The sequence below is a fragment of the Perca fluviatilis genome, chromosome 1 (genome assembly GCF_010015445.1).
Source record: "Perca fluviatilis chromosome 1, GENO_Pfluv_1.0, whole genome shotgun sequence".
NCBI lineage: Eukaryota > Metazoa > Chordata > Actinopteri > Perciformes > Percidae > Perca > Perca fluviatilis.
This window is the reverse complement of record NC_053112.1, coordinates 37200473-37223944: the sequence shown is the minus strand read 5'-3', so window position 1 is coordinate 37223944 and position 23472 is coordinate 37200473. Positions and strand designations below refer to the sequence as shown.

Below are 23472 nucleotides of genomic sequence, written 5' to 3'. Positions count from 1 at the left end.
ATATTCACAAGCAGACATTTTCTAACTCATCTCCTAATTTTGTACCTTTTCTCATAGAATTTAAATCTCTACTGAAGTCACTTAGAACGTTGGATAATAAAAAAGTATTAAAATTGTGGAAACTGTAGAGCTTTTTTCCCCTGAAACCCCCCTAAATTTATGTCTTCTTGTACTTTTTGTTTTGTTTGTAATTCAATTCAATTCAATTTTATTTATAGTATCAATTCATAACAAGAGTTATCTCAAGACACTTTACAGATAGAGTAGGTCTAGACCAGAGATCTTCAACAGGGGGTCCGGGACCCCTAGGGGGTCCTCAGAGTTACTGCAGGGGGGCTGCCAAACTATTGTTAATTTTTTTTTTGTGTTTTTTAAATAATTAAAATGTCTTAACATGAATCATAAATATTATTAGCAAATATAAATGAGCCTATTTGTGAAACAAATACACTGATGATAGGCTAACTGGCCTATAGGTAAGGTAGTCACTAAGATAGCCAAAAGGTATGTAAAGGCTTTAGGTCACCCTACAAGTTATTGTAGACCCAGTTATGCAACTTTATTGTATGCAGTAGGGGGTCCCTGCTCCGTCTCTCTCTCTCAGTTAAGGGGTCCTTGGCTTAAAAAACGTTGAAGACCCTTGGTCTAGACCACACTCTATAATTTACAAAGACCCAACAATTCCAGTAATTCCCCCAAGAGCAAGTATTCAGTGCAACAGTGGCGAGGAAAAACTCCCTCTCAGGAAGAAACCTGGGACAGACCCAGGCTCTTGGTAGTAAGGCATGGATACCCGACCCGAGTCCGACGGAACCCGACGGAACCCAACGGTACCCAACGGGCCGGGCCGGGTTCGGACAGATATTTAAAAATTATGGTCGGGTTCGGGTCGGGCTCGGTCACATCAGCGTGATAAGGCATTTGTTGTGAATTGGTGCTGCGGCTCCTTTAAGAGAGCTCACTGTGTGTGTGTGTGTGGAAAGTGGGCAGAAGAGAGATAGAGAAAGAGGAAGCAGACATGTTGTAGGCTATGCAACCAGAGCAGAGTTGGTGGAATAAGTTTAAGTTTTGTAGGCTACACAGTGTGTGCGGTGTCCGAATTAAACCCCAGACTGAAAGCCAAGTTCATTCAGCTCACCAGAAACGTGATTTTATCCCCGACGATATTCATTTTATAACCTCGGCCCTGGAGGTAACCAGTCTCCCTGGTTTTCTGATCACGGTCAGAAACGAAGCGATCAGGAAAGGTTAACCCATTGAACATTTTAACAGCTTATTAACATGCGCTTGTTGCCCCGTGTGCGCTGATGCGCTCATCTGTTGACATTTCCGATAGTTGCTTAATAAAAGCTGGTTTTCCACACAAAAACGTAGCCTACATGTGTCATTAGTATGAGAAAAAAATTATTTTAACTGTCTGGCTCGGGTCGGGCTCAGGCACAAATTTCTTAATGCCTGTCGGGCTCAGGCCAGTTTCGGTCACGGCTCTGTTGGACGCGGGCCGGGCTCGGACAGAAAAATTCGGCCCGATCCGGACTCTACTTGGTAGGCGGTGTCTGACGGTCCCGGTTGGGGGTGTGATGAACAGTGGCAATAATAGTCACGTTAAAGATAATGGATCAGTGACTAGAAATAGTAGTTGTAGTAGTTCATGGCATAGCAGGGCACTGCAGGGTGTCACAGGATGTAGCAGGGTATAGCAGGGTGTCACAGGACGTAGCAGAGCACTGCAGGGCGTAGCAGGAATTAGCAGGGCACTGCAGAGTGTAGCAGTTGTAACAGGGCATAGCAGGGCGCGCAGCAGGACCACGGCGACAGTCTGCAACCATGACTTAGGGGCCAAGAAAACATAAGGACTCCGGGGAATAAGCTCCCCAGAGCTAGGTTAGTAACAAGCATTTCTGGAACATGGAAGCACACAAATGGAAAGAGAGAGGAGAGAGAAGCATAGTAGTGTCTCTGTTATTTCTCTTTTGTATTGCCTTGTATGTTTTTATTTATATATTTTTTCATAAGTTTGTGCACTTGATGTTCATGCTATTATTGCTTACCTGATTCTCTGAAAACTGTATTTTATCAATAAAAAAGAAGAAAAAAAATAGATCAAAAACATGAGTAGAATATATAAGGATTATTTTATAGAAAATCATCCATTACCCATACACCATCGCTCATGGTTTGACAATGGAATTATGTTAGTTCGTCAATTAATTGAGAGGAATAGCGTGTTATGTCATATTTAGAATTTAAATTCCCAATCCATCCACAAATCAAAATGGCCTGACTTCAAACAGTGTTTTCATCGATTTATTATATTTCAATATATAATAATAATGATATTTTTATAATGTTATTTAAAATGAACAAGTCTACATTTTCTTTGCACTCTAAAAGGACTTTAAATGAATGGACTTCGGATTTGTGTGGCTCGTTCAAAGTTATTTATTGTTTTTGTATGACAATTTTACATCTTTGTTTAAAAAAAAGACCCCAGAGGGGAAATGTAGAAATAGCTCCATGCCTGGGCATTGTGCACAATGCTGCACATAGCCTACAGTTAGCACTACACTTCCTGTCATTGTGCTTCTTTTGAGAAATATGCAAGCTCTTGCCTTAAGGCAGTAAGTGAGGTGCGAGTCCTCCTGCTCCATTCATACACTACGAATAGGCCTCTCAGGTCTTCTAACCAGGGATTACTGGTTGTCCCACGCACCCGTTTAAAGACTAGAGGTGACCGTTCCTTTGAAGCGGTGGCTCCAAACCTGTGAAATGCTCTTCCTATTGTCTTACGTTCTGCAGTCTCTGTTGAAGCTTTTAAAAAGCAGCTGAAGACTTGTTTAAATTTGTTTTTGATTCCTGTATGTAAAATGTTGTCTTTTAATGACTGTTTTTAGTCTTTTTAGTTGTATAACTTACTATGTTTTGTACAAATTTGTATCATGTGAAGCACTTTGTGACTCTGTCTGTGAAAGGTGCTATATCAAATAAACTTATTATTATTATTATTATTATTACTTCACCGGGCATGTCTTCATCTAGCACTGCTCTGTCTACAACGGCTGCTAGCCTGAGGCTGAGATAAGCAGCGTTCATAAAGTCACCAGGTGTTTAAAAAGAAGCAGTCTATCTTGTCTGCTGCAGGCTGAGTTGATTTTATTGCGTTTCACTGTGGTTGGTGTTGCAATAACTTCCCTGTGCATAGTCAGCACACTGCTGCTGGCCACCACACCATTGGGGCAGACATTGAGAGTAAGAGAGAGACCCAAAATGACCTGATTACTGGCGTAGAGCCTGTTTTAGGAAACAGGAAGGAATAGGCTTGTATGCAAATGCTGAAGATGATTTTTCACAATGTCCAAATGCAAAAGAGTTGCATATTGTAGTTGTTACGCACAGCCTGTGGGTTAGCATGCCTACAGCAGGTTATGCATGTATGTTGCTTATGCCGACTTTACACCAAACAACTTTTCAAGCGATTCCACTGTCACAGACAAATTTCCAATATTGGAATGAAATCACAGGAGTCTTGCTAGAATTGGACACGCTCCCATCGTTTCAATCGTTTGGTGTAAGGTGGTCATAAAACTTTTGTTTTAAGTTTTTAAGTTTCAAGTCTTGGTAGTTTTTAAGTTTCAAGTCTTATTAGTCTGTAACTAAAAACTCCGTGAGATTATGACAGATTGTCTTGTTGATGTGAGATGATTGTCTTTAGATGTGAGAACGTGTCTGACTTCCTCTTTTCAAAGTCTTTTCAGAGTCTTCTAGTGTATGGTAGGCATTGACTCGAAATCTTGTATTTACCTCAATTCATTTATCCAAATATGCATTCTGGCCTGTGAATCAGCCTTGTTTAAACAATCAATGTTAAACCTAGAACGCTAACAAACATTCCAACATGGACGCAGGGTCAAATTCCATATCACATTTTTCCTGTGGCTCTGTGTGCTCAGCACTACAACTCTACAACTCTACAGTCTGGGACCAACAGAAAATGAAGAGCCATTGTAAGTAAATATGTAATTTGCATTCATTTGTGCTGTTCCAATCTGGGACTAGACAACTATGAACTTGTGAACCAAGTGTGACAGAATATACTGTGGTTGTAATCAGCGGTGGAAGAAGTATTCAGATCTTCTACTTAAGTAAAAGTACTAATACCACACAGTTACATTGAAAATGTTACTTAAGTGAAATTATGCAATTATCATTAGGAAAATGTTCTTAAAGTATCAAAAGTAAAAGTAATCACTGCAGAAAAATCTGGAAACGATCCAAACAGTTCTGTGTTTAATGGTCTAATCATTTTACTTTGACTTTGATTTACTTGACTTGTAGGCCTGTAAATTGTTGGGTAGTTTAGTTTATAATAAAACATCATATTTTATGATATATGTGTGCAAATTTGTAAAGTAAATAGTAACTAAAACTCTCAGGTTAATGTAGTAGAGTAAAAAGTAAAATATTTATCTCTGAAAAGTAGCAGAATAGAAGTAGAAAGTGGCATGAAAAGAAAATACTCAAGTAAAGTACAAGTACCTCAAATTTGTACTTAAGTACAGCACTTGAGTAAATGTAGTTACAATCCCCCCCACTGGTTGTAATAAATCCTTGTATACTAGTTGTCTACATTTTTGCAGCTTATGATACAGCACTAACTTCTTCAGTGGAAGCAGACACGTTCACCCTTTTTTAAAATGTAGATTAAACTGAAAACAATGATCAAAGTGAAGCATGTACAGTTGATATGCAGCACATATGCATGACAAATTAAAGGGAACACCAACATAAAGTGTCCTGGTGGTGTGTTGGTTCACCACAAGCCTCCAGAACAGCTTAAATGCTCCTCGTCATAGATTGTACAAGTCTCTGAAACTCTACTGGAGGGATGAACAGCATTCTTCCTAAAGATTTCCCCTCGTTTGGTGTTTTGATGACGGTGGTGGAGAGCTGCAAAATCTCCCATGGGTGTTCAGTTTGCTTGACTGGTGACTGTGAAGGCCACAGCATATGATTCACATAATTTTCATATTCAAAAAAAACATTCAGTGAGCACTATGTGAGCACTTGTGCCCTGTATTATTTAGGTTTTTCCTTTAATTAGTGCAGTGGCCGTTGAAAATGTGCCTGTTTGGAACGGGCCGATTGCTTGGCCTGTGGTATTGCTGCTTGTAGAATTCTTCAAAACCAAATTGTACCCCAAAATTACTTACAGAAGGACCCCAAACCACTTAATATGCAACTCCACTGTACAGCCTACTACTGACTGACAGTGTAGGCTACTTCTACATCAGAGGCAGACATTGTACCACTATATTTGACCTAACAGAGAACACTGCAGATTCAGAATTTAATCACAAAATATCACAATGAAAATGTGGAGTAATCAGACATTATCCTCATGGACTCATGGCAGTGCCCTACCCACCTGGCCCATTATGAGAGCTAATCAGCACCTATCTGCGTTCATCAACCACCAGAACTGGACCGTGTGTGCGCGTGCACAGAGAGAGAGAGAGAGAGAGAGAGAGAGAGAGAGAGAGAGAGAGAGAGAGGGGAAAAAAGATTTTAACACTTCAGCAGAGGACGTGTTCATTTCCATACAGGTTTAGTGGCTTGATGGTTAACGGTGAAGTAGGGGATTTGATTCGTGGGGGTATTTTGGCGACGGTAATGTTATTAGTGTTGTTAGTTAGCAGTAGACTTAATTAACTTGCCCCAGAGTGACTCTGATGAAAACTGATGTGTCTGCCCAGTTCAACTCTGAGATTTTCTTACATTGCAGTGAAGGAATAATCTCAGAGATTACATTATGTTCTGCCAGCTCACAGCAACTTAATACAATAACAAGAAAAGAGTCCCCCCGCTGTTCTAAAGCGTTCTGCATGTGGCGTCTGTGTGTGACGTGCAGGTTACCTTCCCCCCAAACACAGATATACAGATACGTCTCGCTTTATAACATAAATAGCCTGCATCACGCTCTGTCTGCACTTGTTGTCTGTAGCTGGTTGTGCTTTGCATGTGTGGGATTCTGAAACGTCCTTAAATTCGGGAATTGTCGTTTGTTTATTCAAAGTCAAAGACAGTCCAAAGTAGTGCAACTTTGCACATTTTTGTGGGTCTGAGGTGTATGTCACATTTTAGCTGCCAAAGCTCTGCTGCTCTCTGTCCCTGGTCGTCAGTGTGAGAGGGGCAGTGGCCAGCGGCTAGAGCGGCAAAAGCCAATGTGTGCTTCTTTTGCCGATATATATTTAACGATATCTTTTGCATTTCTAATCCAAACAACGTCAAACTTGGCACTGCACTTACTCGTGCCCGTAGCAAGACACCTGTCAAGTTTGAAAACCATCGGACTAACGGTTCGAGAGATATGCACATAACACATAGACAGACAGACAGACAGACAGACAGACAGACAGACAGACAGACAGACAGACAGACAGACAGACAGACGTTCCTGCAATTTATAGATAGATAGACAGAAAAAATAGTTTGACATAAAAGCGGAATTTGGTGGACGGGTTGCTGAGAAACTGATCTGTTGAATGTAGTCTCCATACATAGATATTTCTTTAAATTCTCTCTTTTTTTTTAATCATGCTTATGAGGTTTTATAATAACAACAACTTAATAACTTCATAATAACAAACCCCCTTGCAGTTTTTGTAGCTGCCACTCAGACAGGAAATCTGTCACAGTGTAAGATCTGCTTTTGTGATAATTCTCTTCTGGAAACAGAGTGAGAGAAGAGATGGATTTCTATATCACACTTTCAAATTCTATATCTACTCCCAACCAGGGTACTTGTACCCATAGGGGTACTTCTGCAGTTGCCACGGGGTACACAAAAATGCCTAAATTAACTCAACTAAAAATAGAGAATATGATTTGATTAAAATAATATATCCACATTAACATCAAGTCAACTGTAACACCTGAGCACTAATGTATATATATATTATTTATGTAAGAGAAAACGAGCACAGAAGTTTGAACAGCTGAAAATAATGAACAAATTCTAGAAATAAATAGGTAAAAGTAAGGACTGAATGGTCGAAGGGAATTGTTTAAAGTAAATGAGTAACTGTTAATAAAGTTAGCAAAAAGTATGGTCGAAACACTCCAAATATAGCAGTACTATTGCTGACCAAACCAACCTTAATATGGACAATTCAATTGTATGAAAAAATGAACAATACACACACTTTTATATAATAAATAATGTTATACATTTGGAACATACATCATAATCAGAATGGAGTTAATTAGTTAATTCACCCTATGTGGAATTTTCCTGGGTGAAAGGTGCAGACATACACAAACAAACATTTTAAACATTAATAAGAATAAACAATAAATACAGAAACAAATATATACAAAATAGCTGTTTAAGTAATTGGGAATCAATGGAGGGGTACTCAACGTGAGTTAATTCATTCTGACGGGGTATGGGGGTACCTCAGACCTGATTTCTGAATCACACTGTTATTGTGAGACCAGAAAGCAGTTTGAGAGTCATTTCACTTCATTATCTGATTTCAGTTTCCGCTGATACACGTTTCCTCCATTACCAGGTTACTCACACAAAGCAGCACACTCCATTCCACCTCACACTCTGACTCGGCTGGCACGGGAGTGGCTGGCAGAGGACACACCAAACTTTGACCTGGCAGGAGTGTGTGTGGGCTCGCTGGAGGTTGAGGCGAGGTTGCTGTGTAAAACACCACACAGCGTCCTGGCAGGGAGCCCCTTTTTCACAGCAGTGTTCACTGAGGTCGGCTGCACCGTGGACTGGATTTACCAGGAGGGAGCTGAGATTGGTAGGCATTACGCAGTGTCTTTCAAAGCACCAATACAGTATATCACATTAGAGAAGTTTATAAACCCTAGAGGTGGAAATTAGTTTGTTCTCGCTCAAGCAGAGTGACAAATGACAAAAGATGCACCAATCAGACAGCTCACAGCAGACATATATACTATCACTACAGTACTAACACAAAATCACACTTGCATATTGCCCCTGCTGCTGAGTTGCATTGTGGGAATTCCACCAGTGTGTTGACTAAAAAGTATAGTTTATTGACATGCTTTTATTAAGAATAGTGAAATATATTTGACAGTATTATTTTTTTTTTGGGTCATTTTTGTCACTTTCTCTACCGCTTTTGACGTGATTTTTGTTGACATAAAGCTCTACAAAAAAAAAGTAATTGCAGTTTGAAAAACACTTTCCTGTCTTTTTGGGTTTGGCGCACAACTAGATTACATTTATTGTGAACTTAAATTGATATGCAGGCCGGATCAAAACCTGAGAGGGGCCTTGAGTTTGACACATCTTTTGGAACTCTCTAAACTGTCCTAACTCTCTAAACTCTCTAAAATACACTAATGTCTTTGCCTCACCTCCACAGGCCAAGATGCCATCACACTGACTGCTGTGGTGAGAGGCCCAGCAAGGTGCCTCCTCCTCGGGGAAAGGCCAGCTCTTAACTGCCTGGCCCGAGCCTCGGGGATCGCCACCCGCTGTTCTCAGCTCCAGGCAATGGCAACAACAGGAGGATGGCATGGCGAAGTGGCTGGCACACGCAAAACCACCCCAGGCTTCCGTCTGGTGGAAAAGTACGCCATGCTGGTTGGCGGTGTGTCCATGCACAGGCAAGACTTGAGTGGAATGGTGATGCTGAAGGACAACCATGTCTGGGCTTCAGGAAGTATCACACAGGTGAGCAGCTGCACCACAGGTCCAGTTAAAGGTCCAGTTAAAATGGCTCGCACAATGTATGTTCTTACAGTTCATTGGAAAGTAGGCTACAACACCACTAACCTCTCCAAGTTAAGAAGTTTAAGCAGTGTTAAAGAGAAAACAAAAAAAGGCCATAATGATTTTTATTTTGAATTTAAAAAACAAAATACATAAATGCAACATTTACTGAACACATTAGGTAGATATAAATGCCACTCTGTTTATAGCATTTAAATATTTTACTTTTAAAATGACCTATTTAATGGTGAAATTATGTTCTTTCCACCAACAGTGCTCACTGGAACTTTCAGAAGTTTAGATATTTGTCTGTAACCAGTGCCATCCGTATGTTTTTCTACAATAAGCTTGCGAAGGTCTTGGGACAGCTCTTTGCACACCATGAAATACTTCTTGAGTCACACTTTGGTAATAAGAAACCTTTTATAGGTCATCAATTAGGACTAATCCAGCTGATATTAATTTGCACTAATAGGGGGCAGGATTGCTTCCTAAATACTGACAGATTTCAGCTGGTTTATTGGCTTCCCATGCCTTTTTAAAAAATGTTTCAGGGCTAAATTATTCGGTTTTGTACTGGTGCATTGACTCGCGTACTTGTCGACATTGTTACCAGCAGTTTAGGCAGCACGGAGGCTTATCTGATACTGGTATCGGTATCAGAACATCTCTACCTATGACAGACGTCAGTCTCTCCTGTCAGGCTTTCGTTTTAGAGTTTAATGTTAGACTCTCATTTATTATTTTTATAGATTGGTTTGATCAAAATAATATTTACTTGCAACATGTCATTATTTTATGAAGGCATACCAGTATTAATGTTTTTACTGTGTGACGCTAGTTACTTTATGCCGGCTGTGTACATTTGAGCACCTTGAATATATTGTTTTTTTATTGTACAAACAAATACAATCCGAATTTGTGAACCCTACAATTGCACAACTTTTAACAAGATAATTGAAATGACATACTGTACATTCAGAGAGATGGTCTTCAAAGTCAAATATAGAAGTAAAGAAAGGGTTTCATTTTATGAGCAACTGAATATACAGAGAATTGAACCTCTTCTGAATACAATTTTTAGATTTTAGATCCACATTTGACCACTAAACGTGAGCAACTTGAATGTAGTTTTTATTAGCCATGCTAGTGGCATGGCTTTGGGTATGGCACTGTCTGATGTCTTTGGGTCAGTGAGTGGGATGGATTTTAATATAGGTACAGACTTTCATGGTCCCCAGAGGATGAAACCAATGACTTTGGCCTTGAAAGTACCATTAGTTCAAAAGTTTCAACTTTCAAATGACAAAAACCTATCCCCATAAACCTTAGCTTCATGCTAATTGATCTTCCCCCCTCCCCAAAAAAAAAAAAAAAAAAATAAAAAAAAAAAAAAATATAGAAATTCCCCCCCCCCCCCCCCCCCCCCTTCTGGTTTGGGGTTAGACATCCTATCACATCAGTTATTATTGATGTTTTATTCCAGAACTCATGCACCTGTTCACACTCCCAGACCATGTGCAGGAAAGTTCCAGTTTGTTCAGGTTGACAGAACGTGTAATAGGCAGTAGGAATACCTTTAGAGACGTATCTCTTCTGAGGTGTCCAATATGTCCTATGGCATATGTTGAAGTGGATCTGCTAGTGATTTGGGTTCTTGGAACAGTGGGAAATGTTGTCCCAAACTGTCTCCCAATTAATTACGTTACCCTCCGGGCTCAGCTCTTGCTCCCATTTATTTACTATTGGGTGTTCTCCTACGGATACTTGCATCAATTTAGCATAAATCCTGGACACTAATCCTCTCACAGGAAAATCAACAAGCCATTTAATGATTGGGTGGGTCTCGAGACTGTTTCCCCATGGTACTCCATAACATTTTAGGGGAGACCTTAAGCGAAGATGAAGGAAAAAGGATGTCCTAGGGATCTCAAAGCTAGTTCTCAGGTCCTCAAAGCTCAACATACCTTCCCCATTGAATAACTGGTCTAGAGTATAAATACCTCTGTCACGCCACTGGTTATAAACAAAAGGATTGTTACCAGACATTAAGTGCATGTTGTGCTCATATGCCAATTATTGGTGTAGCAACGTTGCTCTTCTACCTGTTTAAAGTTGGTCAGTGTGTTGGTGATAATAGGGCCATAGGCTAGCATACACTTTTTTGGACACACACCTGCAAAGACGAGGTCTTGCAGTCTTAGACTTCCAGTGAGGTTTTGCTCTATTTCTCTCCATGGGACTGTAGATGAGGGGTCTATCCACACTTGTAGCTGAAAGGCTCTATGGTACATTTTAAGGTTAGGGAGGGCCAGACCTCCCGTGTTTGTGGTACGTTTCAAGGTAGAGTATTGTAGCCTGGGTTGTTTACTATTCCAAATATACTGCCAGATTATGGTATCAAGTTTCTTCCAGAAATGTAGGGGATCATTGTACTTAAGAAACGCACACAAGAAACTATGTTCATTTTAACGACAGCAATCCTGGACCGTAGTGATGCCGGCAGCACAGACCAATTAGTCAGATCTCTTTGAATACTACTTAGTATAGTTTCATAGTTGTCCTGGACAACTCGCTGTAGCGATGCATGGATGGTGATGCCCAAATATGTAATTTTGCTTTGGGTATTTTATTGTATCACTAATAGCTGATATCACCTGTTTGTTGTTCAACAGGAGCAGATTAGATTTATTCCAATTGATTTTATAGCCGGAGATTGAGCCAAATTTGTTAAAGATCTTAAGGATTTTTGGAACAGAGTCCTCAAGGTCAGATATGTACAGTACAATATCATTGGCAAAATAACGATATTGAGTTGTTATTGGATTTAATCTGGACATTACATATCCTATTTTGTCTTATGGCCTGGGCTAACGGTCACAAATAGCGTAGGAGATAGCGGGCATCCCTGTCTCGAGCCCTGCGTGATGGGGAATGGCTGAGAATGCAGGCCATTGGTTGAGACTATGGCCGTGGGATTCGCATATAAAGTACGTACCATGTCAATGAATTTGGCTCCAAAACCAAGCCTCTCCATTACTTGCCACAGGTAGTTCCATTCTAGGCGGTCAAAAGCCTTTTCCGCGTCCAGTGATAAAACTGCTGCCGTTGTTGGGAGGTTTTTGGCTTCTTCTATTACATGGAGTAATCTGCGTATATTGTCTCCAGCTTGACGCTTTGGTATAAACCCTGATTGGTCGGGGTGGACTAGCTTCTCGATGAAGCATTCTAGGCATAGTGCCAAGACTTTGGAATAAAGCTTAATATCAGTCCCAATGAGGCTGACGGGCCTGTAGTTTGAGCATTCAGTAGGATCTATGCCCTTTTTGTGAATGACCGAAATCAGTGCAGTGTTGGTTTGTTGATGAAAGGTGCCCCTCTCTATGGCCGAGGTTAAAGTTTGTAAGATGGTACGTCCCAGTGTGTCAAAGTACTGTAGTAAGAGTTCTGATGGAATTCCATCCAACCCGTGGTGTTGTCCCTTTCTTAGCTGTTTTTAACGCTGACTTGAGTTCCTCTGACGTAATAGGTTGACCCAGTTCTTCTGCCTCCTCTGGGTCAAGAAGAGACAGGTTTAGCTCTATTAGGAACTTTTGGCACTGTGTCGGATCTGGATTGCAGGAGGATTGATACAGCTTTGAATAAAAGGATTGGAAAGTGGCAGTAATCTCCTTAGGATTCGTTGAGATACCTCTGTCCGTGCGGATGCTATTGATTGATAGCCTTATGAATTCAGCTCTACTTTTTAGCAAGTCATTTAGCTCTGCTCGATTTGTGACTAAAAGAGTATGCGTAGATTTAGAAAAACAAGTCTTAAGAGATTGCTCTAACGATTTACAACGTTCTTCCAACTCCGCAATCCTTGCCTCTCTCTTTTTCTTCAAATTTGCTGCAAAGGAAGATGTGAAATCTCTAATAAATCCTTTAGTGGCTTGCCAGATGTACGCCGGGTCTGAAACTGACCCAGTATTGAGTGATATGAACTCCACTAGTTTGGCTCCAAATTCTGTATTAAAAGCTGTGTTTTGGAGAAGGGAATTATTGAATTGCCACCTTAACATATGATAATGGAATGTGGTTATCAGTGCATTGTGGTCAGACAGGATTACTGGTTCCATTGCTATTGTGTGGAACATTGCCTTAAGTTCACTGGAGCACAAAAAATAATCAGTGCGGGAGTGGGTGAGGTGACGTGTGGAAAAAAAGGTGTAATCGTTGCTAGTAGGATTGTGCATTCTCCATATATCTGTAAGATCGTGGGATTCCATAACTGCATTAAACATGTCCGATATGTGTTTTTGGGCTTTCGTGTGGTTGTCCCCTTATCTGTCCTGATTTAAGTCTAGTACCGCATTCATGCCTCTCCCTATAATTAATGAGTATTCATTGAGAGAAAGCAATTCATTAGGTGTGGGGAAAAGCTTTCATCATATGTAGCGGTGCCTATACACGAGACAAAGGCTATTTTTCTACTCCTTATTGTAATACATATATATGATATCCTGCCTGAAGAGTCTTCTACTTCTGTCTACGGTGTGTGTGCATCTTCGTGACAGCAGCACAATGGAGCCCTTGGTTCTGGTGTTGTCACTAGATGCAGCAGCAACTTTGAAATATTTATTTTGTAGACGATTTACATCTCTTTTACGCAAATTTGATTCTTGAATAAGCGCCATGTTTATGTTCTTCCTTCTTAAATAGTCCATAGGAATTTAGCTCGTTTGATCGGCCATTTGGCCGCTGATGTTAACAGAAAGGATTGAAAGTTCAGCCATTTTCAAAATTTACGCTTTTATACTGACTATAATATCTCAAGTACCCTACCGGAATTCACTGATAAATTTGTAGCAAAGGGTGAGCTGTTAGATCTAAGCACAGTGTGGTGAAAACACAAAAAATAAAATAAATCCCCTAGCCCTCCGAGACCACAGACCCCCTTCCCTCTCTGTAGGATATCAAATGCAACTCGCACAAAAACTCAGCTCAAAACTGCCCCTCCTGTCTAAAGTCACAGGTTAACTGAAACAGGTCTAATGCTTTCCTATGTTAAACATGAACAATGTTGCAAAAAAAACTTGAAACTATGTCCCAACCATCTATTAAGTTCTGAATTAAACTGTATGAAAAACAAATCAGCCATGTAGGAGTAGTAGACATAGATTATAAAATGTAGTCTAATCAGATGCTCCTTATAACTCGGCTCCCAAGCTCATACACTATAATTCGACCAGCTATTACGCTCTGAAATAGACTATGTGGGAAACAAACCATGTAAGAGTAGTAAATATAGATTATAAGATAAGTGTTTATCGTGTTCGTAGGCTGTGTAAAGTAAGCAGTCCATGTCCCTCATGTTTTCAGCCTCATCAAACATCCCTCCAAAGTCAGTTTGCTAAACTTACATGCAGAGTCCTCGGTTAAACTTGCACAGTTTTCCAGATACGTCAATCCACAGTCCTTGGGTCCGCCCACTCAGCTTCCCGCACCGGAGGCCCGCACGCCGCCCTCTGGCCCGATAACAGCTCCCGATCCGATTGCAAGCGCCCAGCGTGAGCGCCCAGCGTGAGCGCCACGTCTCCTTTCTTCATCTCCAAATCTCAACAGAACTTGTCCGCCTCCTCGGGTGCAGTGAATGTGAGCATTCTCCCTCCGTGGTTTACTCTCAAAGTTGCCGGATAAATAAGAAAGTTTGGGATGCCTTTAACATGCAGCTTATTCTGCACTCTTCTAAATCCCTGGTGCCACTGGACAGTGAGAGCGCTGTATTCAGGCTTAAAGCACAGCGTTGCGACATCATATAGGAAGGATGAATGGAGAAATGTACCGTGACATTCTTGATAAGAATCTGCTGCCATCCACCAGGATGCTGAAGATGAATCAATTGGTTTCAGAGAAAGAAAATCAAGCTGTTAGAATGGCCCAGTCAATCACCACTGAATCCAATTGAAAACCTCTTGAAAGAACTGAAGATCATAGTTCATAGAATATGGCCTGGAACCTTCAAGATTTGAAGACAGTTTGTGTGGAAGAATGGGCAAAAATGTGTGTGACTAGTTTCTTCATACAGTTGGCATCTTGAAGCTGTCATTACCAACAAAGGCTTTTCTTATTAACTAAGTATTAAATAAATTTCAGCAAGTGTGTTCAATACTTTTTCCCTGTGTCTTTTCACTTTATTACACACAACTTCATTTATGGACTTATTTGTTTTGACATCTTTGTATGTGTGGATTACTTGGGTTGTTACTGACATCTGGTGAAAATTTCATCCTGATAGCCCCATCAGAAATATCTTCACTGAGAAAAATGTTGACGCATTAATACTCATTTTCCCCGCTGTATATATATATATATATATATATAGTCGACGGAGAATTTCTTAGTCAAGAACAGACCTAATCTTTTTTTTTTGCTCACTGGTATTGGGTTGGTACTTGGTATATATCAGCCAATTAGCAAGTTTAGGTATTGGAATAGGTATAGGGAAGAAAAAAATGGTATTGGAACATGGAAGAAAACCTGTTTGTTCCCTAGGCTGTGAAAGCTGCCCGGTCAGTGTGTGGCTTCAGCAGTAAGATTGAGGTGGAGTGCCGCTCTGCAGAGGAGGGCAGAGAGGCAGCTGCCGCTGGAGCAGACATTGTTATGCTGGACAACTTTCAACCTCAGGTAATGAATAATTTTTAATGCCAGGTTTCCACTCACTCACTTAAATACATGAAATAATACACCCCCTCCTCCCTGTCTCTCACTATAGGAGCTCCATGTTGCAGCTAATGCACTGAAGAAGGAGTTCCCAACACTACTGATCGAGGCCAGTGGAGGAGTGACTCTAGAGAACTTAGTTATGTATCTCTCTCCACATGTAGACATCATTTCTCTGGGCTGCATAACACAGGGCTGCCCAGTGGTGGACTTTTCTCTCAAGGTTCAAAAGCCTCTTGTTCACTCAAGCCTTGAAGAATGATGATCTTTGTGTCGCTATAGCTGTCTTTATGTCATCTGTTGATGTATTAGTCTATGTATATTGCCATGTGCATAAAACAGACTGTGAAAACAAATTTCCCCCACGGGAAAATTAATATCTATCTATCTATCTATCTATCTATCTATCTATCTATCTATCTATCTATCTATCTATCTATCTATCTATCTATCTATCTATCTATCTATCAGACACAGGTATTGAGTGCTTATTGAATGAGAAAATGATGTGAGATTTTGTTCTGATGAACAGAGGAGATTTTTAGCGTGCACTAAAAACTACACTACTTTATTGTACTGCAATTACAATGTTCTACTGTTTCTAAAGATTGAGAAGTAAGTGACATCCCGTTTGCTCACTGTGTCATCAGTCAGGTGATAGAATAAAAGAAGAAATGAAAAAGGAAACAAGACTGTACTTGCTTCTCTGCCAGAGCCATGTAGGCCCAATGACAATTTCATATAGTTCCTGAAAAACAAATTATGAAAGGCTGCTTTGCCAAAGAGGAACAGCAGTCACATGTTAAAAACGAATCAGCAGAGATTTCGCAGAATAAAAGGACAATTGACATTATTCTTCTTAACTTAGCGCCGCCCAAGACGATTGTGATTGGTTTAGAGAAATGCAAACAACCCAGAGCGTTATTTTCCTCCTATCCTAGAATGTATCTGTGTTGTAGCCATGGGCTAAAAAAAATAATGGACAAAGGTTCCTGGCCTAAAAAAATGAAGCCAATGCGGAAGTTCCTTAAACCTGCATTGTATCTAATTTCCAGTAGGGGGCGACTCCACTGGTTGTAAAAAGAAGTCATTTAGTCAATCTATAGAAGTCTATGAAGAATAGTTGCCCTTTAAACTTTGACCCTCTCACTGTGTGTTTTCACTTCAAAGTTAATTGAAAATGTTGCCTAAAAATGTCTTGTTCAGCGTTCTGCCAACCAAGCTAGCTAGCTACCGCTAGCATTAGCTGGTAACTTAAGGGAAAGTTTGCTGTTTTTTTGTGTACTGCTGTACATGGAGATGTGCCAGATGTGAAGTGATTGCCTCCAGGGGGTCCTGAGATATTTAATATTACCCCCTACCATTGTCGCTCTTACTATGTCATTTTACAGCTGCATTATACTAATTAATAACACACTAGTTATATTACCCAGTATATAAAAAGGTTTAAATTAGCTCCACCATGACAACATTAAAATGCTGCTCACATGATAATGCATCAGTAATATTTCAGTGATGAATGGGCCAATCCTGTGTAAGGGTAGTTTTACTTACTTAATACTTTGTACTTTTACTCAAGTATAAACCTGAAAGCAGGAATTTTACTTGTAATGGAGTATTTTTACACTGAGGTACTGCTACTTTTACTTAACTTAAAGGTCTCAATACTTCCACTACTGGAATAAACCAGTTTCACCACATTTATGAGATGGTATAATTTTCAGAGCGCACTGATCGCAAGTTTCTCACTTTACTAACTACTGTTTCAAGGCACAACAAGTACAGTGGAGCAGTCACAGCAATACAATTCTTGTTCTCAGCAAATCTTTCTTATTATGGTGTATGTTGTGGGGGTTACCCAAAATGTGGTCCAGGCTAATGTTAACGTTAAATATGATACGAACAAACAATAAAGAAATGTAAGGGAAAATGCCCCAGTGAATTGAACCCTATCACCAATAAGCTTGAACGTGCATAATATCTGTGTGTCTATATCTTCCTCCCTTGTTTAGTAGACTGTCTAACCACAAAAACGTCTGCAGCTATGTGTGTTTGCTCGTATGTTTGAGTTACACTGAGATGCCTGTGGTAACAATAACTTCAGTTGTTAGAGGTTAGAGGCAGCTAACTTTTTCCCCCTAAACCAAACTATTTTCTGAAAAGGGCAAAATGAAAAGAAAAGATTTAAGCACGAGGGCAAAGTTGCATTCTTCTGAGAGAATTGCAGTGAGAGCAGAAGTGTCATAACCACCTGTTACGGAAACACCCTCATTTAAAAAGCACACAGGAAGTATTGCACAGTCACATTTTGAAAAACACCCGCAGCACTGTTCGCTGAGAGGAGAGTGATGGGAAAGATGCATGGGCAGCGTTGCATCTTCCTGCTCACCTTCATGGTGGCTGTTGGTAAGAGCTAACATTTTTGCTACATGTAGAGTTATTTATGAGAGAATATTCATCTAAAAAAGGAAACATAGGAATGCTTTTTGTGTGTGGGGAAAGATGTGAAAGTGATTTTGAGGCCAAAACCCTTACAAAATGTTTGATGATGTCTGAGCTCATTTTTTAGGGGAAAAAATAATTGCATTTTTTGTAAAGTTGTAAAACCCTATTACGTGTTTTCTTTTACTTGAGTGTTCACCATACAGATTTGATCATGTTGTATTTATTATAATCTATCTTTTAAAGTTTCATGTAAAGAAACTGTGCTGTGTGCAAACACCCAGGAAATCTATGGTGAGCCAGGGTAGACCACGAATTCATTCTAGGCGCAATGTGAATTATTCATGCAGTTTCAGGTTTCATTACAACACTGACTCCAACAGTTTTAACTAGAACTACTTTTTACAGAAGAAACGGTTGCAATAGAAACTGAGAAGTCTGGGGATTATTTAGAGGAACCAGTTTTTTTTTTTAATGAAACAAATTGCTTTTGAATTTTTTCAAAAAGTGTCCGTTTTTAATTTCTCTGAGCAGCACACACTTTAATTTGTAAACTGTAGTAGGGTGGCAGAAAAAAAAATCAAGGGTGAATATTACAAAACTTCAGCACAACAAAAGAAACTATCAATACAACTAGTATTAAAGGGGAATTGTTTGGGAGATTTAGGTGAACTGTCTCTCTAAATCCTGACAATATGTTGTAAAAAATACACAGAGAGAACTGAACACACTGACTTTTGGCCTGGGGGCAGCATAGCATTGAGAAAACATCACCATATAAAGCTTTTTATGTAAAACTTGTTGACACATCCACCAGATACGTAGCAAATTTATTTCTGTTATGTTCTTTACCAACTCTTGAGGGAAATATGTGGCTCTTTAGCTGCTAAAATGCACATTTAACACAGAAGAATAACATTTAAAATAATTCCTTCCGTTTCAATAGGGTCTTAGCCACAGTTCTTTTTGTTCTTCAGTCAGTTCTCTTCTTTTTCTCTTTGTCTGGCTTAGTATCAGCCACAACCACAAAATATAAGATCAAAAATAAAAGGTCCTTAAGTAAAAAATAACCTCCTGCTTCTTTTTAACTGGCTAACATGCAAATTATTTACTGGGAAACTTTGCCTGAGAAAATTCCGGTCTGTGTGCCGTGAATAATTTTGTCTGTGTGAATCACACCCGGGGTGAGGCATTAAGAATAACTATAGAGAAAAAGCCAATCATCTTGCTCATGGTTTTGTTTGCTTATGTAAGTCATATAGGCACTATTATCAATTGAGACATTTATCAATTGAGATAACCAGTTAAAAAATCCTTCTAGCTGCTTTAATCTGTAAACCTTTGATGTTAATTTACAGCTAAAATCTCACAGTATCTTACCGTTTTGATGTTATACAGGATCATACTGTAAATAACAATGCATTCTGGAAGAAAATAATATTACAGCACTATCTGCAAATGTTACAGATTACAGGTATTTACTGTTAATACCAATGCATCTTGGGGAAAATAAAGAAAAAGGCAGGAATTACACTGCAGACAGTATATTACTGTAAATTAAAAAAATACAGTAAGAAACTATGTCTATTTACAGTAAAATGCCTTCAACTTTAAAAACAGTATGCATACTATAAATAGACAGTAGTTGAAGCTGCTGCCATTATATTACTATAAATTTATGGTGAAAAGTTTTACAGTGTTCATGAAGAACAACTGTAGTGATTAATGCCTGGTAGTGCTAGATTATTAACCCATCTTTAAAACATGACATTATTTCTAAAACCGTAATGTAATTTTTTTCTCAAATTTAGATTATTTATTAGTAATATATATAATTAGGTGCTAACTATTTAGATAAAGGCTTACAAAACTTAAATGTGTTCTTTTTTTCACATATTGCAGCCATCCCGGTATCTTTGGCTTTCAACATTGATGTGATAACTCCTGATGTCTATACTAATGAACAAAATGATTTCTTTGGATACAAAGTGCTCCAGTTCATGAATGGCACGAACAAAAAGGGTGGTGAGTTTTCATTTGCAGCTTGGCGGTGCAGTTGATATTAATTGTTACTGTAATTGTCAAAATTGTTAAAAGTTAAATTGGTCAAATTTCTATCAGCCATGCATGGTTACCTTTCGCAATTATTGTGTCAGTGGAAGATAATTCCGGTTTACTTTATCTCAAGCTTCTGTGAAAAGCAGCAGCACTTTGTGGTTTATCACCTTGAATAATGTTGCATCCTGCCACTAATCTTTCTGATGCATCTTAAAGATCATTCTAACTCCCTGCTTACAATAGCAACCTATTTTAACGATCTAAGTGCACGACGTGAAGCGCATGACACAGGTGTGTTTAGGGCGTGTCCAAATCTACTTTTGCTAGTTTTGCGGCGGAAAAAAAGGGTCCATGCGCCGGGTGTATAGTGTGTTCATTAATTCATAGGTGTGTTTTGGGCGTAACATGGGCGTTTGGACCTTGATGACGGATTTGCACCATAATATTTTTATTTGTAATCTTTTGCATGTTTGTGTGCTGCTGCGCTTCCCTGTGTGTGTGTAACAAGCATAGTGTGCGCGCACTGTGCATAAGCCTAGGTGCATTTTACTAATGCACTGTGTAAATAACAATGAAATGCTGCGCTATTGACTTTAGAACAGGTTTTTTTGGCGCGATCACTTCTTGCTGCCTCAAGATAGCAATACGCCAAGAACCACCCTGTAAGACAAGAGGTCCGTTCCAGAAAGCAGGTTTAGTGAAAACTCTGAGTTTGTTAACCCTGAGATGAGGGAAATTCTGGGTTTTCTGTTTCTGAAAGAGAGGTAACTTAACCTCAGAGTCAGTTACTATGGTAACTTCACCTCAGAGTCAGTTACTATGGGAACTTAACCTCAGAGTCAGTTACTATGGTAACTGAGCCTGTGAACCTAACCTGGTCGGGAGCAGGTTTTCTTCTCTCAGTCTCCTCCCTCTGACAAAGCGCCCTTTCATCTCCTCATTCATTCATTTAGTCTGGATCAGGTGCATTTTAGCGCAGTTTGTTATCGGCATGAATAAAAAAGAATTACGTTGGTTTATTAACCATGTTAGGCAGACTATAAAACATTTTCATACAAAACATGGCATTTCCTTTTGTCAACGATCCAATGGATGAAGAAGCTGCTTTTCTTCACAGAGAGTTAAACATACGTCGGGAGATGATATTAGGGGCTATTATAGGAAAGCACAACCTGTCATTTCATTGTTACGCAGATGATTTGCAAATCTATTTGCCTATGAAAGCAAATGATAGTGTCGCACTAAATTCCCTGCTTAGTTGTATCGCTGATATTAAGTTGTGGCTTTCAGAAAACTTTCTTAATTTGAATGAAGATAAAACGGAGTGTATTATTTTCAGTACTTCAGGCACGAAAAATGGTCCAGCTTTGAATCTGGGAGCTCTGGCATCCTACACTAGGTCATCTGTCAAAAACTTGGGGGTTACTTTTGAGTGCAGCATGAAATTTGACAAGCAGATCAGTAATGTTTGTCTTTTTCCAGCTTTGTCTCCTGGCTAAAGTTAAGCCTTTCCTGAACAGGCACGATATAGAAAAGGCGATTCATGCGTTCATTAGTTCAAGGTTGGATTACTGTAATGCTCTTTATGTTGGTCTGAATCAGACTTCCATCTCACGTCTTCAACTTGTGCAAAATGCTGCTGCTCACTTTCTAACAAATACATCTAGACGTGCACATATTACTCCCGTTCTCCACACTCCCTGAGCGTTTTAGAATAGATTTTAAGATTTTATTGTTTGCTTTCAAGGCCTTAAATGGTCTGGCCCCGGAGTATTTGTCTGAAATTTTAACTTTGCGGGAGCACAACCGGTCATTGCGGTGGGGGGTCAGGCTTTTGCAGTTGCTGCCCCGAGACTCTGGAACAAGTTACCCCCTGATATTCACACTACCACAGATGTAGCTCTTTTTAGATCCAAATTTAAATTGTATCTGTTTCGTCTGGCCTTTAATACGTAGCAGTGGTGTGACAATTTCATTCTTTTGTTTCTTTGTAACCTTTTCTGATTTTACTGTTTTCTTTGTTCATTCTTTCTATTGTATGACATGTGTTTCTGATGTTAAGCACTTTGGATACCTGCTGGTTGTTGTAAAGTGCTATATAAATACATTTTGATTGATTGATTGATTGATATTGAAGTTTTAATATTCAGATAACTTCCTATTTGAGCGGTATGGTTTTTCTTCCCAGTCGATCAGTTATGTAGCCTACATAACCTTATCCGTCCTCATATCACTAACGTCACCCATCTATGCCCTTACATCCCAGCAGATTATTTGTGTCGCATTACGTTTTTTTGCAAATGGCATTTGTCTTTACAACATTGGTGATGTGGAGCATTTTAGTAAAGCCACCGTAGCAAAGCGCCGTCAGAAGAGTGTGACTCGATCTGGAACGTGTTTTTAAAAGGAGTTCCACAGTATTGCAGGTGAATGATGTAAACCCTTTGAAATAAAAGATTATGGATTATAATTCTGATAATGATGGTGCTGCAGCCTCAGAATGGGATTAGTAGGACTTTTTCGCCCACAGGATTGCACCTAAATGAAATAGATTATAGGTTCACTCCCATTTCACCAGTAATGTTAGGCTATACTTATGATTAAGTATGATATACACTAAATTGGAATATACACATTTACTCTAAAAGCAATTGTCTCTCACACAAATTCTCTCTCTTTTGCAGCAGCCGCTGTGTTGCTTTTTTTAAACTCGCTGTATGTGCGCATGAGGATTTCTGCCGACCCGTTTGTTTGTGGTTGTTACCATGGTGAATCGTAGAATCATGACTCCATTCATGCTGCCTTTTTATTGTGGTGGTCCACGCACATGAACCTACTCTGAGTTGATTGAACTATAACTCATATCAGCTGTTCTGAAACCGAAATCTCAGAGTTTCCCATCTCAGACCATGTTTACACGTACATGGTTATTTTTACAAACGGAGACATTTCCCTTCGTTTGTACCCTTCGTTTACACACAAACGGAGAATTGGCCTCCGAAACCGAGTCTTTCTAAAAACTCCGGCCAGAGTGGAGATTTTTGAAATCTTCGTTTGCACGTTTGCATGTAGACTGAGACAACCGGAGGTTTAGGCAGCCGAGAGAGAGAGAGAGAGAGGAAGTGATTCGTTGCTGTTATTGCTTTTTTTGGGATTCTGATTGGCTAACGTGGGCTTGAGCTTCTCGTTACACCGCCACCTACAGGTTTGGCATGCTCTTGACTGCATATATATACATGGGTACATGTAAACGAACTTTTCTGAAAACTGACAGCTGTGCACAATGTTATTTTTGAAAACGGAGAGGTTGAAATGTCCGTTTATGAAAATAGCCGGCCACGTGTAAACATAGCATCAGGGTAAATCAACTCAGACATCAGGGTTACACTCAGAGTTTGTTAAACCTTCTACCTGAAATAGGGCCCAGGGGTCCTTTCCAGGAAGGAGGTTTAACAAACTCTGAGTCTAACCCTGATGTCTGAGTTGATTTACCCTGAGATGGGAAACTCTGA

General features: G+C 39.6%; 2 protein-coding genes across 3 annotated transcripts in view; both read left to right on the top strand.

The window, feature by feature from the left end:
* The first annotated feature begins 3910 nt into the window (after nt 1-3910).
* LOC120562765 (nicotinate-nucleotide pyrophosphorylase [carboxylating]-like) lies at nt 3911-16407 on the top strand. Its single transcript, XM_039806684.1, has 5 exons — nt 3911-4004; nt 7572-7817; nt 8409-8719; nt 15293-15424; nt 15513-16407. Exons 1-5 carry the CDS (start codon nt 3992-3994, stop codon nt 15720-15722), a joined length of 912 nt encoding a protein of 303 aa, XP_039662618.1. The 5' UTR covers nt 3911-3991; the 3' UTR covers nt 15723-16407.
* Nucleotides 16408-16659: 252 nt separating this feature from the next.
* Nucleotides 16660-23472, top strand: part of zmp:0000001082 (integrin alpha-D) — a 32548-nt gene continuing 25735 nt past the window's right edge. Inside the window, exons 1-2 of one of the 2 annotated variants that reach the window (XM_039794694.1) lie at nt 16660-17866; nt 19805-19931. In XM_039794694.1, the coding sequence (XP_039650628.1) occupies nt 17809-17866; nt 19805-19931 (185 nt within the window). In that variant the 5' untranslated portion in view covers nt 16660-17808. The remainder of the gene's footprint in view (nt 17867-19804; nt 19932-23472) is intronic. The other variant, XM_039794685.1, reaches the window with a different exon arrangement.